Below are 16,922 nucleotides of genomic sequence, written 5' to 3'. Positions count from 1 at the left end.
AAGCCCCGCAGGAGTTACGGCCAAGGCGTGCAGGGCAGGTAAGGGCGTCTTCGTCGCAGAATTGTCGAGGGAGCGAAAGCCGTCAATAAAGCGCCCTTTCAGTTTCTCAGGAACCAGCTTAGTTTCTCCTAGCCGGGCTGTTGGGCGCAGGCGCTGCACCTCCTGGCAGGGGCGCACAGATCTTGTGGAGCCGCGCAGTAGGGTTCCAAATGTATCCATTTTCGCGCGAAACGGAATGGGAATAGGCAAGACCTCATTAAGCCATGCTTCCCTCCCCCCCCCCTCTCCATCTCTCTGCCTTGGTCGGTCTTCCTTCCCTCCCTCCCTCTCTCCTTCCCTGAGTGGCCAGCCTCAAGAAGAGCAAGCCCAGGAAGGCTGGGCTGGCGAACGATCAGCTGGGTCCCTCGCGGGGGGGGGGGCTGAGTCCACTAGCCACCACCACCCCACCTCCGGGCCTTCTGGATCTGCGGGCTCGAGGCCACACTTGACTCCAATTCCAGAAAGATGAAAAGTGGGAGGGATCTCCGGAGTCTGACTGGCAGTTTACATAATGAGCTTGCACAGCTATATAGGCAGCTGAAAGGAAGCGAGTTGCCTACTTGCTGAGCGAGCGCGGCGAGGCCGGGAAAGAGGAGCTACCAGCACGCCGCGCCCCCCCCCCGTCCGCCGCCCCCCGAGGGATTCCCACCGCCTCGCCTCTCGCACGCCTCTGGAGTGTATCGCAAGGCGGCCGTCGTGGGACCGCGCGGCTGGATCTTGTCCTCCGCGGCTGGCTTGGAGAGCTGGATTATACCCGACTACCCTCCTCTCCGGAGTTTTGGGGCGTGTTCGGAAGGGAGAGCCGCTGCACGGGCTGCAAAGGGCGACGACTTTGAGGCCAGAGGCGCGTCCCCCGAGGAATACAAGGCGAGGCCGCCAGGTCCGGCTCAACCGGCGCCGCAGGAGAAGGTGGACGCCGCCAACCCCCGCCAGCACCAGCCGAGAAGGATGGCCGCCTTGCGTCTCCTGGGCTTCGCGCTGGCTCTGGCGCTCCCGCTGCAGGTAACGGCCCGGCCCGGCCCGCGGCGAGGCCGGGGGGGGGGGCGCGAAGGCTCGGCCAGCGGGGGGGAAAAGCTCTGACCGGGCTATTTTGTGTCTCTCTCCTCTTTGTGCAGCGGGTCTGCGGCTCCGGCGTCTTCCAGCTGGAGCTGCGCGACTTCGTCAACGGGCAGGGTTTCCTGGCCAGCGGAGAGCCGTGCGCGGCCGGCTGCAGGACCTTCTTTCGGGTTTGCTTGAAGCACTTTCAGGCGGTTATCTCCCCGGGCGCGTGTACCTTCGGCAGCCTCACCACCCCGGTGCTGGGCACCAACTCTTTCGCCATCCGAGAGACGGAGGGCTTCGGCAGTCCCATCAAGTTGCCGTTTAACTTTACCTGGCCGGTGAGAGCTCACCTCCGAGAGACCTGGACGGGGGGGGGGAGGAGGAGGAGGAGGAGGGAGCAGCCAAAGGGGAGGGCGCTGCTCGGCTGGCCCAGAGGCAAAAGGCGCGTCGCAACGCTTCTTGCCTTCGCTCCGCGTCCTGCCGAAAGCTGCAGTCGCGTGCGGCCGTTGCAAAAGCATTTGGAAATGCTTGGGTTGGTTAAGTCGAGCGAAATGTAAAAATGGGAATGGCGTTCGCAGCACGCATCCCGGAGCTGTGGAGGGATAGCGAGAGAAAAAGGATCTGCCGTTAGAGGAATTGCAAATCGTTAAGCGGTTGTTGGGTTCCCGAAGCCCTGCGGCCCCTTTCCGATCCCCTCCATTCGCCGCTTTCTCTCACTGCTTCTTTTCGTCCAACAGGGAACTTTCTCCTTGATTATTGAAGCCTGGCATGCTCCAGAAGGTTATCATCCAACAGGTGAATACCCCGTCATGTCTCTAGGCGGGCGCTAGGGGGAGGCCGTGTGCTGCCTTACTTTACCGTACATTTAAAATAACTCCCGCAAAATTGTTAAATCTTTTGGAATTGTTCCAAGAAAGCTGTTACCAAAGTTAAATAAATACATCTGAGCGCAGGTAGAATTTTAGGGTATCGCCTTTGGTGCTTGCTTTAGTTTGCAAGCCAGACCTGTGTTCCCTGTGTCTTGATCAGTTTTGCTTTGATTTTTGTCCTCGACTTAATCTCCACACAATTGTGTTTCCTCCCGTTTATTTTTGGCGTGGGAAAGAAAGGAGCTCTTTGGTGAGAAAACGACAAGGCTGCCAAGAAGTCCTGACTGCCTTTTCCTGTATTTTACACCTTTTTCAAATTCCGCCCTTTGGAAAAGGAATAATGGCTTTGGGATGTTTTTCTGACATAAAGGAAAAGGATATTTCAACAGCAACACAGCTCTTATTTTGAAAGCGTCTCCAAGAGAAGTGGATACTAGAGGCAATTTAAAATACTGGCTTTATTTATATATATATATAAGGACTCTTTATTCCTTTCTATAAAATAACTGCAACCAGGAATTTTATACATTTTTGTGTCAACAAGAAATGTTATTTTGCAGACTATTTGCTTGAACAATAAGGAGTTTCCCCACCCTTGGAATTTAATCACAATGATAGCATTTTCTCACAACTCCCAGGGATAAACTGGTTGATTCTTTTTATTTGGAAATCACAAGGATTGGATTACCAGGATTTCAGACTCTTGAATTATACTAGATATGCCATTTGGAAAACTTTTTTAAAACAAACCTGAAGGCATCAACTGATGGAGCATGTTGTATAAAATCTGGGTGAAAAGTAGGGGAGTGTTATAGATGACCCTGGAGAAGGCAAGCGAGGTGAAATATAATTAGGAAATAGTTTTAATAAATTAAAACTGTGTTAGTAGACAGCATTGTCAGGATGATGTAATATGACTAAGGCTGTCCCACCATATGTTATTCATCAAGGGAAAGGACAAAAGGAATTGTAGCCGACATGGGTTTGCATTGGCATTGCTAATGGCAGGTTCATGTCTTCTATTGCCTGAGAAAGGATGCAGGGCAAGCTAGATTTCAACACTGCTTCACACACCTCCTTCCCCAGCTCTTGAAACATGCACTCTCTTTAATGGCAGCTCTACTGCACCTAAGGTCCTAAGCAGTAAAGCTGCTCCAGAGCCATTAAGTGCCTTGTGGGGGAATTCTGGAGGGAAATGTCATTTGTTACTGGAAGAGTTGCTATAACTAACTTCGACAGGTAGAAGTTAACTGAGAGAAGCAACTCTCAGCGTGGAGAATGTAGGGATAATTTCCTCCTGTATCTCTGCCTGTAATGCAGTTGGTAAAGATACTCCTGGTCGGATGTCCATCCTAGGGATCTGTGTGGGAGAAGTGACGAGGAGTTTGGAACAATTGTACAAGTGAAAGTGGAAAACTGGTGGAAAAGGAAACCCTATTTGGAAGGGTTACCCATGGTTACTTAGATGAAAATTGTATAAAGGCCTTAATCCCGCAGTGTCCTTCGCAGGCTCCGAGACCCCAGCTCGGAAATGGCTCATCAGCCAAATGGCGATCCAGCGCTCGCTGGCCGTGGGCGAGGACTGGTCCCAAGACGAGCAGAGCAACCAGCGCGCCAAGCTCAGCTACTCCTACCGAGTGATCTGCAACGAGCACTACTACGGAGACAACTGCTCTCGTATCTGCAGGAGTCGGGACGACCACTTCGGACACTACATTTGCCAACCTGACGGCAGCTTCGTCTGCATGGCGGGCTGGACTGGAAACTACTGTACGGAGGGTGAGTAACTTTCCGCTCCCCAGTTCGCAGATGAGTAGTAGGCGGGAAGCGCTAGGCGAGGAGAAATTGCTCCCCCTGGTGTTTGCGCGCGTCTATAACGCCGGCAGCGGCGCGGGCGGAGGGCGCGCGCCTTGCGGGAGGGGGAAGGGAGAGGGAAACCTCGGCCCGCTTTGCTGTTGGTCGCGAGGGAAGCGCGCGCGGGAATGACTTTCCCTCTATAACGGAGGCTCGAAGGATGTCTATGAAGTTTCTCGGTCATCCAGGGCACAGTTGCCTCAAAGGTGCTTTTTCAAAAGGCAACTGGACTGTTTTTTCCCCTTGAAGAAGAAGAAAACGTTTTGCTTCCCATCCAAGAAGCTTCATCAGTTGTGGCGGTGAGGGATGGAAGGATAGATACTGACCAATCCTTAGGTACTGGAAGGGCAGTACCTATCCTTCCATCTATTGTTTAAGTGCTAAGTTCATATAAGTCTGTTGTCTAAGTGCCACTGCTATTGGTATCCTCCACCTTCACAACGGATGAAGTTTCTTGGATGAGAAGGGAAACATTTTCTTCTTCTGCCTCAAGGAAAAAACAAGCCCTGCTGCCTTTTGAAAAAGCACCTTTGAGAGACTCGAAGGAGTTTCACTGGGGATACAGAGGCAGAAGTAAATGTATTCAGATTCAGCCATGCAGGATGTTCTGTTGCGTTGCAGTTAAGACAGTTGATATTTGCTAGAGAAAGATATGTAGGGTGTTTCTAAATATCCCAACCAAGAGCACAGCTTTACGATAGCAAAAGATGAGCAGTTGTACTTTGGGCATTTTCTCTTTAATTGCTAAAAGCATTTAGATTTAGAGCTAAAGTCTAAGTGAGCAATCCTGTTCTCACCAGTCCTCTAAAGCTAGAGGCTGTTGCTGAAATATGACAGTTTACAACCAGGTTCTACTTAGCTGGGTTCAGGAAATCAAGTCTGTGTTTGTTGTGAAAACAATACGGTCTGGGCTGAAGGAACTCTTTATTTACTAACAATACAGGTGCTGTGTTTTTTGAAGATATCTTTACAGAAAAATCAAATGCAGTGTAGGATTTACAATCTGCATGTAAATATGCAGTTTTATGTAGAACAAATCTGGGGGCTCTGTGGTGACGGACATAATTTTGAGCACAGCATGTAATATTCCAGGAACAAAGCTTCTTGGATGAGAAGTGAACTATTTTCAAGGAAAAAAACAAGAAAACCCAGTTGCCTTTTGAGAAGTACTTATGGGACTTCCATTTTAGTGCTTAGCTACTTAGCTTACTTAGCTACTGACTTTTCAGAATTGTTATAAAAATGAAAAGTGGAGAAGGAGAAATTCTATTGAGTTCACAGGGAAAAGAACAGAATACAGGTTAAATATATTTTGAAATGCATTAAAGCCATCCTTGAATGAAGTTTTGAATCTGATTTTTTTTTCCAGCCATCTGTTTAGCTGGGTGTTCAGAGAAAAGTGGATTTTGCAGAAATCCTGGAGAATGCATGTAAGTATTAAACTTGAGTGCTAAGATTCAAGTATAAGCCCCAATCTTTTTTTTCTCCCTTCTACTTTCATCATTCATAAAATTTTGTCTGTCTTGGGGATAAATCTTATTGCAGGGGTCTTAAACTTCTCAATTTCTTTCCAGTTGTCGCAGTGGTTGGCGGGGCCGCTATTGTGATGAATGCATTCCTCATGTGGGCTGTCGTCATGGTACGTGTACAAAACCAGGGAAGTGCTTATGTGAGGAAGGCTGGGGTGGCCTCTTCTGTGATCAAGGTTAGTGGATAAAAGTTATGACAAGTGTTCCTTTTTTCTTCATTTTCTCGATTAACAATATGCCTTCTAAAAATATTTTGGATGGCATCTAAGTAATGGATGGGATGGGATAGGATAGGATAGGATAGGATGAGAACCTAGAGTTTTCCTTGCCCTCCCAGGAAGTGGGGGTCCTATGAAGTGGATGTGGGTTGCTGCTGTCTGAAGGGAGGTGAGGAAGGGAAAGTTCCATTATTTGAACAGTTGAGGAAAGCTGCCCCTTTTCTTTAAAATAGAGATGTTGAGCATTCAGCCTTGACTCTTCTCCCTTGACTCTTCTTCTTCTCAAAAAATTCTATTTGAGCCATATTTACGTAACACCCTTAGCCAAGTGATTAAAGATTGAATGGCTGCGTTCATATAACATGTTAATCTTGGTTAGTGTTAATTCTGATGAATATTTTTTGCAGTTTAATGTGTGGTATGAATGTAGCCCACAATTTATATCCAAATTAGGAGAACCCAGAGCAGTAGTTAATTCTGTAAGCAGATTAAGTGTGTTGTATGGGCAATTTTTGAACTTAACTGAGTTGTCAACATTTCTGCCAAAAACTTCCATCAAAAGCAACAGACTCAGGACCTATGTTATATAAGAGGAAATAACTTTATACAACAAATGCTGAGGTTATATTTTATTACATAAATTACTAAGGTATTTGACTTAAGTGACTTACACTATGAAAAATAAGCAGATGTTGCAACCAATCAGACAACACTAAGAAGAAAATACTAATAATAGTATTTTTTAATAAAATCTTTAAATTCCAATATTGCAAATCAGTTAAGACATACAGAAGTAAAGGGTGGTTCCTGGTGTGTTTATAGTGTTTTATATAGTTTTTCCAGTTTAGGTTAGTTTTCAGAATTAAATCATCCCTGCAGCTACATAAACACTTATTCCCAATATGTTGGCTTTGACTGACCCCCTCTATTGTTAAGATTTGCTCCAGCAGATGGACTTCTGCTTGTCTGCTTTCATTATTAAAGGCACCATCCAGGTGCCATCTCACCTTGGATATGCTAATTGCTTCTTGTCTGTCTACTTCCTTGTCTCTTTATCTATTGGGATTTGATCTAGGGCAAAAATAAAGACTTCAAACTAAGCTGTTCCTTGTGCTTGCTTGCTTTATTTATTTACTTACCTACACCTGGAAAGTGTTTATATTTGTTGTCAAGCTCAAGAGTAAAAATAATTGAAGTAATAACCTTATTTTAAGCATTTTCTGAAATCTCAGTAAACAGTGAAGGCATATATAGCTAAGCAAAAAACCATCAGGCAAATGCATTTTGGCCCAACTCATTATGTCTTGCTGTGTTTTTCATGTTTCTTCTTTGGAGTGTCTTATCTGCCTCATTGACTGATAGTTTTCTTCTGTGTTTTGTTTCTTGTTAGATCTGAATTATTGTACCCATCACAAACCTTGCAAAAACGGAGCCACTTGCACAAACACAGGTCAAGGAAGCTATACCTGTTCTTGCCAAGAGGGGTTCACTGGGAAGGACTGTGAAAGGAATATTAGTGAATGTGATAGCAGCCCCTGCAAAAATGGGGGTAGTTGCACAGTAAGGACAAATTATATGCTAATAGTTAATTTATGAAAGTAAAATTGCATTATTATTTTATCTGGTTCCTTTTTCAAGGATTGAAGGATTGCACACATGATGTTATATTAATATGTATTCATAACAGTATACTGTCAAATTGACATAGCCCCCACAGCCACTGTGCTTGCCCAGTTCACTCACACAACCCCATTAATGTCTTCATCTTCTTCTTTTTTTATATAAAGATTTTATTGTTTTTTTTTCATCAACATATGTTAATTTTTCCAATCAACATGTCTGGAGTTTGCTATGCTAATATAATGTCTTCATCTTCTGGCTGCCAAGGATCTTCCAGAGCTGTATGGAATATTCTCCATTTTGCAGAACTGGCCAGTGGCAGAGCATAGTTGTCACTTTCACTAATGCTTTCCACATTTTCTTCATTTCCTCACCCTTTTTGATTTGCATCAAGGGAAAATATTGCCATTGTACAGATAGTTCCAAGATGACTTCTGGAGGTGAAGCCAGGTGATAGGATGAAATAGGAGTCCCTCCAACATCCATTGCTTACCCCAAAGCTTCACACCAGAGACTAAGTGATGTGAACCATCTTGGGGTTTCTTCCTAATTACTGGAGAAGGGGAAAAAGGCAAAGAAATATTGTGGCCTACAAAAAATGTTGCACATCTAAATAATGCAAAAATGAGGGCATTCTTCCTGTGCTACAGAAAGCCTTGGGAGCTGTACACAGAAACCCCACAGTTCTTATTACAACTATTTTCCTGGCACTGGGGAAGGTGCTACTAAATAACAATAACTGTCTCTCTTTGTGTGCCTCCTTCGGTCTACATGGGAGTTTTCATATTTTATATCAGTTATATTTTAGTCCAATTTTATTTTGCTAGTTTGCAGTTTTTTTAAAAAAACTTGAACAATTCCTGCATATATTATGATTCTGCTATGCAGCTTAGTAATAACTGGGGGAATAGTGACATCCCAACGTCTGAAGGATGTTATGCCCATTAATTTGTCTTTGAAAAGACAGAGTATCTAATTTACTATTCTTGCAGCAGTATTCATTTAGAATATTAAATATTAGCTAAATAAATAATCTACAGCAATGGTCAAATGTAAATTGAGCATTAAAAACATTTATTTCCTGCATTGACAGGAATTTAGTGTTAAGTACTTTCATGTAACTTTAAGGTATCAATTTTTCTGATTTACAAAAACTTAGAATTTTTACCTTTACATTCACAGCAGAGGATTTGCACACAATATAATGGTCCCTTCATCTAATCACAATCACATCTTAATATAGATAAAATACAATCAATTATTTGTCATAGGATTATGTGTGAATCAATGGAATCATTAAAACTGATTTCTGGATCTCGATAAGTATATCATTGTTAGGCAGTTATTTGTATATTAATTATTTTAAACTGTTAGATGTGCTCATGTAATCTAGCTTCATCTATCTGGGTTGGCTTTGATTTAAATGTAAAAATAGCTGTAGTCTGAAAACAACTGCTGTTTCATGGAACTAAATTTGATATATTGTTTGCTTACTCCTATAGGATTTAGGAAACAAATACCAATGTACATGTGTCCCAGGATATGATGGCATTAACTGTGAGCATACTACCTTGACTTGTCTTGACTCTCCATGTTTTAATGGTGGAACATGCCTGGAAAAAGAAAAGGGAACCAGCTATGCATGCCTTTGCCCCATGGGATTTACTGGATCCAACTGTGAGAAAAAAGAAGACAGGTGCACCAACAATCCCTGTGCTAATGGTAAGCCATAAGAAGAAAACTTAGTTTTTGAGGATGGTCATGAAAGATTTGATTCTGTTTTCATTTCTTACTTGCCAGTTTCATTCTCCTATTTTCATTTCTTATCAATTTTCTAGGTTGACAAAATACTAATCCTTGCCTTCCATGGATGTTTTTCAGATATTTTTAATTAACAAATAATTAATGGGTAAAGGGGTGGTTTGTAACTTTTCTTGCATATATACATATATATTCTCACTTCATTAGGCCATAGTACCCATGTCAAGGAACAACTAAAATTTGGATGTGGATTTTTTTTTAATAAGCATGTCTTTAAATGAAACAGGATGTTCATCCCTAATTCTACCCTCACTGAAGAACTTCAAGCAAAGATGGTCTAAAACATCCCTCAACTTTGTATTCTATCACAGATCTGCCACTTATCCTATTTTCTCCTCAGCTAAGTTTGAACTCGCCCAAAAGTCCTTACGCAATGTTTGTACATCTTATGAGAGCCTTTGTACATTTTAATTGTGTAGGATAAGAAGCAGGTTCAAGAACAGATTAGTGAAACCAAGACTATATGCAGGACATCCAGAAGCATCATAGAAGCAAATCTGTAGGACCAAATTATATGTGCACTGATCTTTTGAAGATTTTGTTTAAAAAGGCAGAGAGGGGAGAAGATTTAAGACCCGGAACAGAAAGGGGATTCTGGTTTGTTTTAGTTATTTTCAAAGTTGAGTAATCTAGCTTGGTGTTAATTTGTAGCTGGACATTCCTACTCTTCGCATTTATTGTAATCATTGCAATGCTTTGTGAACACTAAAAAGGCTTTTTCCCCTTCTGTAGGTGGGCAGTGTTTTGTAATGGGCCAACAGCATGTATGTCGCTGCCGTCCAGGCTTCTCTGGTCAAACATGTGAAATATACATCAGCAGATGTTCAAGAAATCCCTGTTCCCATGGAGGATCATGTCAAGATCTTGATGCTACCCATGATTATAAATGTACTTGCTTGCCAGGCTTCACTGGCAGAAATTGTGAAATTAGAACTAGAGATGGTTGTTCTTCTGGACCATGTCAAAATGGGGGGACGTGCTACAGTGGGCTTTACACTAAAAGCTTTGCTTGCCACTGTACTTCTGGCTTTGTGGGCATCCACTGTGAATTTGCAGTGAATCCTGTGACCATCATTCCACCACTTCCTAAGCCAGTTCCCTGGGTGGCTATATCCATGGGAGTTGGGTTAGTAGCTCTCCTCATCTTGTGCTGCATGATAGCCATAGTTATCCGACAGATGCAGAGACACCCAGAGCAAAATTCAGAAACGATGAACAACGTGTCTGACTTCCAGAAGGAAAATCTCATCCCAGCTTCTCAGCTTAAAAACACCAATAAAAATAAAGACCTTGAAATTGATTGCGTACTGGAGAAATCAAACTACAAACTTAAAAACCATACATTGGATTATAACCTGGTGAAGGAGCTGACAAATAGAGGAGCTCAAGAAGATAAATACCATAAAAGTGAAAAGTGTATAGGAGAGAAATCACCCTTCTGGCTATGCAGGTATGAAATTTCCCTTTAGAAGATCAATTTATTTGCACTGTTGAAACTATGAAGAATAAAGGTTGTGTTTTAGTATAAAATTCTCAGAAAGAAGCAAATGAGTCTGCAATTATAGATGAAAATGACTTTGATATTTTTTGTATACTAATTAATATACTTATTCTTCATTATTACAAAAAAATTAATTGGCGAAGTTTTGAAAATACTTTATTGTTCTAATTAGAACAAGAAATAATTCCATCATAAGAAAATATTCTATATAAATATGAATCCTATATATTGGTTTTTAAATACCCTTTTATTGGTATTTTTTTTTCTATACCCTCTTTCAATCTTTGTTTAAGCTGGCATAAAAGCATTACTATACTGTAGCCCATCGTAGATTGGATATGATACTGCTGTGAATAAGAATTCATTAATTCCCCAGATCATAGCAGAACTAAAATAAAAATAAGGGATGATGTATTCATTTCACAAAAACATTCCTCTCCCTGTCCTTCAGTGCAAATAAATGGCTGGACTTGATTTTATGATAGTTTTTATGTTCATAGAGTGAGTCACTTGGACATTCAGTAAATCATGTGATTATTAAGCAAATCATGTGGTCATTTAGTGAATCCAGTATATGCGCTGGGTATTCTTTTGCTAAAAATGGTAAAAAAAAAATTGCATATCTAAGTCACATGACACAGAATCTTGTATTGGTCATAAATATGACCTGAGTGCCAAGTGCCCAAAATGTGAATACAGTGTCACAGAGTTATGCACGGCAATTGTAACTTTGAGGATGGGGTGTAAGTAGCTTTTCTGAAGTCTATTATAACCTCAGTCTTTAAGCCAACTGCCATAAGTCAAGGACTACCTGTACTGAAAACAAATTTGGTGAAATTCTATCCTCTTTTTAACACTGAAGTGAGATTAATCTATTTTTCAGAGTAATAATATGAACAATCGGAACAGTTTAAACAGAAGTTTTCCATATTACAAGAGTTCCTGAAATCTACATTCTGTGTCATTAGTCCTTCAACAGATTTCTGTAATTTGAGTCAGGCTACAGTATGTCACATGTTTTTAAAAATGCAGTGTTTTCCTTTCAATTAGTTTTTTGCAGTCACTGTTTTGGGTATGAAAGGTAAACTAAGGACATTCACTGATGAGTAGTTACTCCTTATTCTAATTGATCTTGTGTTTCGAAAAGAGAAACAAGTTTTAGTTTTTTTCAAGTGTGTCCAAGCTCACAGCTGTTGATTTGTCAAATATAATGTAACAGGGTATGTGTGTGTTGATAGAAACCATTAGTTTCCATTGCATAGACATGAAAAAGAATAAACCTAGAATGTGCGGGGAACTGGTTGCTCTTATTATCTGCTGTCTCTCATGCCAGTGCCTTTTTTCTTTCAACCACAACTTTCCTACAATATCCTTTTTTCACATTTTGCAATATAAAGCTTTGACATTGGTTCTGAATTTTCACCTTGTATTTTATCTTATTTTCCACAGTGAAAAGCCAGAATGTAGAATATCAGCAATATGTTCTCCAAGGGATTCAATGTACCAGTCTGTTTTTGTAATAACAGAAGAGCGGAATGAATGTATTATAGCTACAGAGGTATGTATATTGCCTACAGAAATGTGATCTTTGCTCTGAATAATGTTCAGTAATGTGACATTCAGAAAGAAAAGAGAGCAATGCAACTTGGTATTTTCAACTTAGACAGGCGTATACATGTGACAAACTACATAGAATGTTACAAAAAGTAGAAATTTTAAAATATTGCTTATGATCACCCCAATAAACTATTCAATGAAATATTAAATTCAAATTCTGTGATCATAGAATAATTCTTTCACATTCCTCTGTGGGATCCTGTAATCCATGAAAAGTTGGGAATAGTAATTGGGGGATCTTCGGAATGGCAAGTGATATGACCCAAGAGGGCCAGAGCAGAAGAGGAAATTGGGGGAAACCAGGAAACCTTGCGTGAGCAGAACTAACTTTCTGTAACACAACACCATCTTTGAATCTAAGGTTATAAATCAGAGCATAGGTAGTAAGGACACAAGAATTCAACAAATTAAAGTAGGGACTATGTAAGGCTTAAATTGAGAGTTACGTGGGTAAAGGTTGAACTTACAAATCATAAAGATCCTCCCCCTGTGAGTAAACTATTTAAGTCAACAATTGTTACATATGTACTTAATTTTACTTTTATATTGGGTTAATTGAAATGTCTATTTCTCTCTCTCTTCTATGTTTATGGCAGGTATAAGAGTGAAGGCTGCTCTGTTTGCACCTCAGTTCTAGGATTCTAGAGATGCCACGAAGTGGACATTCCTACTACATTGTTTACAATTCAAAATTGGATTGGACTTAGTTTTTTTTTAATTATATGCAATTTGCTGCTCTCAGGAGGAGGAGTGGATGAAAGTGGGTGAACTGGACAGACTGTGAATTTAAAAGATGCAATATACCTTTTTACCCCCTGTTTCCTTATTTTGAAGTCTAATAGGAGGAATGTAACTGACTACTAGCAGGGGAGAGATGAAGATGTCTCTTACTAGCCTTTGAAATGACATGCCAGTTGCTCATGGACAGTTGTATGACTTTCCAGAATTTAAGTCTTGAAAGGTGCCTGTCAGTTTAAAGGCCCTTGACACTATCACAGAGTTAATCAACATCACTGTGAGAAGAATGAAGAAACATATTTTTCTATGCAGAAAAGGATACAGAATAAATGTCACCGTTGGTTTTTTTTTTTTTCTGGATTTGGAAGTGCCTAAAAGCGTGTCTGAGAATCTAGAGAGCCCAAATCAAGACCCATCAGCCTTTTCCCCTCCAGCACCCAAGCAGTATTGTCCGGAAGTGGCCCTCAGCCATTCCTGTTGCTCCGGTATTTAACCCCTCCTTTCCCCTCACTCCCATTGATTACTTACAGACAACTTAAGGAACATGGCTACTGAACTGGCATTTTGCCTCCTTGGATACTGCTTTGGTGAACTGAGCGGTAACTGGGATTTGTTCTTTTGGTGAATCACAGCGACCTCCCCAGACATAATCTGACCCAAGAGAGAATGATGACTTTCCTCTTTTAGAAGAGGAAACTGAAACCCAGGGCTCCCTGAAAGCCTTATAAGTGCGTTTAAAATCAATCAGCTATTTTTACAACCTTTGCACTACTAGTCACCATAAACAGAAGTTGTTTTTTTCTGTGTTACATGTATAAGGAGAGATTTGGATTTTCTCTTAGAGATCTCCATCTGGTGACACCCATTCAGCTGCAGATAATCTGGAAGATTGCACCATGACTTTTTTTTTTTACAGGCAGTCAAGTGTTTATGATCCTGCCTTTCTATTACTTGCTGCAGAAACTCCCACGCTGATTTAAGTTGATTTTTTTTTCTAAACACCTGACAAAGACTAAGCTACAAAGGGGGACTTTGGTGGAAATCCATTATGTGGCAAGGGGGACTATAAAGCCCTTAGTTTGCTCTGTTTGTTTCTTTCTTCACTTTGCTACAAAGAAAGGAGTATCCTTAAGTTTTTGAATCCAAAGGAGCAGTTCTGAACTGGAAATTCAGAACTGACATAGACTCTGTTGTACATTTACAGCAATAATAATAGACATTTCAGATAGGAAGTGCTGTTCATAGCGATAAACAAGTACTGTGGGAAAGAGAATATGGCGGAAGCAGAGAGAGGAAGCAAATTTTCATTCAAGGAAGTTGGGATCGTGTTTTCTGTGATGGGAGAGCAATGTTCCTGACCTTGAAAATCTCAGGCTGGATTAATCCATCTCCAGCCTTGAACCGTGCAATCAAATTCTTGCTTGGCATGTTCACTACTGACATTTTGGTCTGACTACACAAGGCCATTGTGAAAAGGAGCTTCAGAAATCAATAATATGATTTATATTAGTGTCTGTAGTTTATTTTGAAGCCTAGCATTTCAGTAATTTAAAGTAAAAATCAGAAGCACTGAACTTTCTACATTTTGTAACATTATTTTGTATATAATGTATATTTATAATCAGAAACAGAAGTGTAAATATGTTTATTACATATGTCATGTTTTTATGTGATGACAAAGTTGGAATTTTATTTTTTTTTTCAAATAATGAAGATACCTTCTTGCTACTGCAAACTTTTAGTGTGGTTTCTTGTGCTATAATTTGGATTCATGACCTTGCAGTGTTTACAGGATCACTCACAGCAAAGTTTGTAAGATATTAGAAATTTATTATTGCTAGTAATTAGTAAAAGAACTCAATATGTGATTTGAGTTACAGAACATCCCATTTGATATAAGGTTTAACCTGTAAATATAATATATTAAAAAAACAAGAATCCCTTACAATATGAATAAAATCTTCCCCTATACAATTTTTGCTAGAAATAGTAACAGGAAAGGTTTCCAAGTCGTTCATAAAAATACACTTCAAATTTCTATTCTATTAACAAATTCAATTTCTTTAACTGATTTTCTTGCTTTTCTCTACTGTAACTGGAAATCATGTACTTGTGTTAACATCTGTTCTAAAATAGATTTAAAACAGGAGCAAGTAGCAGTTATTTTTATAAGAATAAGAAACATTTTAGGTTTTTAGAAAGAGTCATCAGACTCTTGTTTACCAGGAGACTAGAGATTTTAGTGTTACTATTGCTAGGTTTGCTCTATGGTATCCATGCTACAATATTGGGGCATTTATTTTGACAGCAGCAAAACAACCAACTGAAAACTTTGGTTAATTTGCCATGGCAAAGTTCTGTCAAGCTAAAAAGTTCAAATATCAATCTTAAAATGTGAGTCAGATTTGCTAAGCTTGTTAAAACATTCAGTTCTAAAATTATGGAAGTGAAGAAAGAGAACAAACAAGTTCTAAGTGCTATCAGCTTGAACTTCAGCCGTTATCAGGAATATATAGATTTAAGCCCATGGAATTAGTGTAACTAATTTATAAACTGTATTTTTAAGGCAATAATGCAAATTTTCTTGCTTTATCTTTTAATGGCAGCCGTAATAACAAAATTGCAAAGGATCTTTTTAGCTTGCCCTTGTTTTAATTATATGCAGTTTTGTTTACCTTTTAAAACATTACGCATGTGTGCTTTCCTGTTTAATTCTTTTCTTAAGAAAATCAATTGAAAATCCTAATCAGTCTCCTTGACAACCATTTGAGGCAAACAATCATCAAGATGGAACTCAGAAATAAATAGAACCCTCCTGTCCCTAAACATTTGTCTTGTAGAACAAATTATGAAAAACCATTGACAAAAAGCAGAGCAGATGCCCCTGATTTGCAGCTTTTTCTTGGCAATGAGAAATAAACTCAACAGATGCTTCTCTTAATTGAACTCATGGATTATACACATGTACAAGCACATAAATGCAGAGTTGTTCTTCAAACAAAAAAACAAGACAAACAGGAAAAGAGTCGGGGGAAATCTTCCCACAGCTTCAAAAAGACAGTAGTGGGATTTAAAAAATGGCTTTGGGATTTCAGAAGGAAGAATGCTATGAAACAGTGAATTCTGAAATCTACATCCGCCAAAGCCTGCAAAAATTATTTGTGGGTAGTTATTATATTATTAAACATATTTTCATGCTTAGTTCTACCAAAAAAAAAATAAAAAGAAGAGCATCACACACATTAAGAACTATATACGGTACAAAATTCAAGATGAAGACCTTACTTAAATCTGGGCTCAGGTTGTCTCATTTCCTCCAAGCAGATTCTCACTGGCTTATTCTATCAGTTTGAGTGGGGATGTAGTTGGTACTTTGGCCCTGTAGTTGAGGCAGTGGATCCTGCAAATGAGAGTTTCTCTGGGGCGCTCCTGATCCTCATGATTAAACAATTCCCCTGAGGTCTAAATGCACTTATGCTTACCATCCTCAGAAGAAAAACGTTATAACTTGGCTTTTCCAGCCGTCTTTCAGAAGCTGGATATCTTATCCTTTTCATTAGCAATTTAAGCCCACTGCATTCAGAAATTTAATCTTTATTTTTAAATTGTTATATCAGGGGATTTGAACGTTGTTTTCATTTATTACATCTGTGAACCATCCACAGTTTTCATAATATTGTAATATAGTATATAAAAGGGGGAAATAAACAAGCTCCAGGTAGCATTGGTTTCCAACAGGATCACGTTGAGAATTGGAACTTGCATGTATAAATCTGATTGTGAAATATATTCAGTCTTCACTCCAAAGTTCTGATGAAGTACAAATTAAATGACACACTTTGGGAATTTTATAGTAGTCCTTGAAGGATAAAAAAGGTAATTTTTGAATTATTTAGTATAGTACCAGTATTCAGATGAGTGATATATAGTCACAAATTTTTAGAAATGAATCATATACAGAAAATAGAATTTCTTTTTAAACTATAATAAGAGAAAGATTCAGATCCAGCCTACCTGAATATCATACACGTGGACCTTATTATTTCTAAACTCATAAATAAGCCCCTTAATTATG

General features: G+C 40.0%; 1 protein-coding gene across 2 annotated transcripts; it reads left to right on the top strand.

The window, feature by feature from the left end:
- The first annotated feature begins 483 nt into the window (after positions 1-483).
- On the top strand, positions 484-15,280 carry DLL4 (delta like canonical Notch ligand 4). 2 transcript variants are annotated; one of them, XM_039323916.1, is made up of 11 exons: positions 484-1,041; positions 1,155-1,418; positions 1,818-1,875; positions 3,459-3,728; positions 5,173-5,233; positions 5,378-5,442; positions 6,941-7,110; positions 8,673-8,892; positions 9,724-10,441; positions 11,942-12,050; positions 12,706-15,280. In XM_039323916.1, exons 1-11 carry the CDS (start codon positions 988-990, stop codon positions 12,709-12,711), a joined length of 1,995 nt encoding a protein of 664 aa, XP_039179850.1. In that variant the 5' UTR covers positions 484-987; the 3' UTR covers positions 12,712-15,280. The 2 variants fall into 2 exon arrangements, with proteins under 2 accessions (XP_039179850.1, XP_039179849.1); XM_039323915.1 differs by having other exon boundaries at positions 487-1,041; positions 5,378-5,508; positions 12,706-15,279.
- The last annotated feature ends 1,642 nt before the right edge of the window (positions 15,281-16,922 follow it).

Source organism: Crotalus tigris, unplaced genomic scaffold, assembly GCF_016545835.1.
Source record: "Crotalus tigris isolate CLP2741 ecotype Arizona unplaced genomic scaffold, ASM1654583v1 scf7180000024286.1529876, whole genome shotgun sequence".
Classification (NCBI taxonomy): Eukaryota; Metazoa; Chordata; class Lepidosauria; order Squamata; family Viperidae; genus Crotalus; species Crotalus tigris.
The sequence above is the reverse complement of the archived record's forward strand: the minus strand, read 5'-3'. Positions and strand labels throughout refer to the sequence as shown.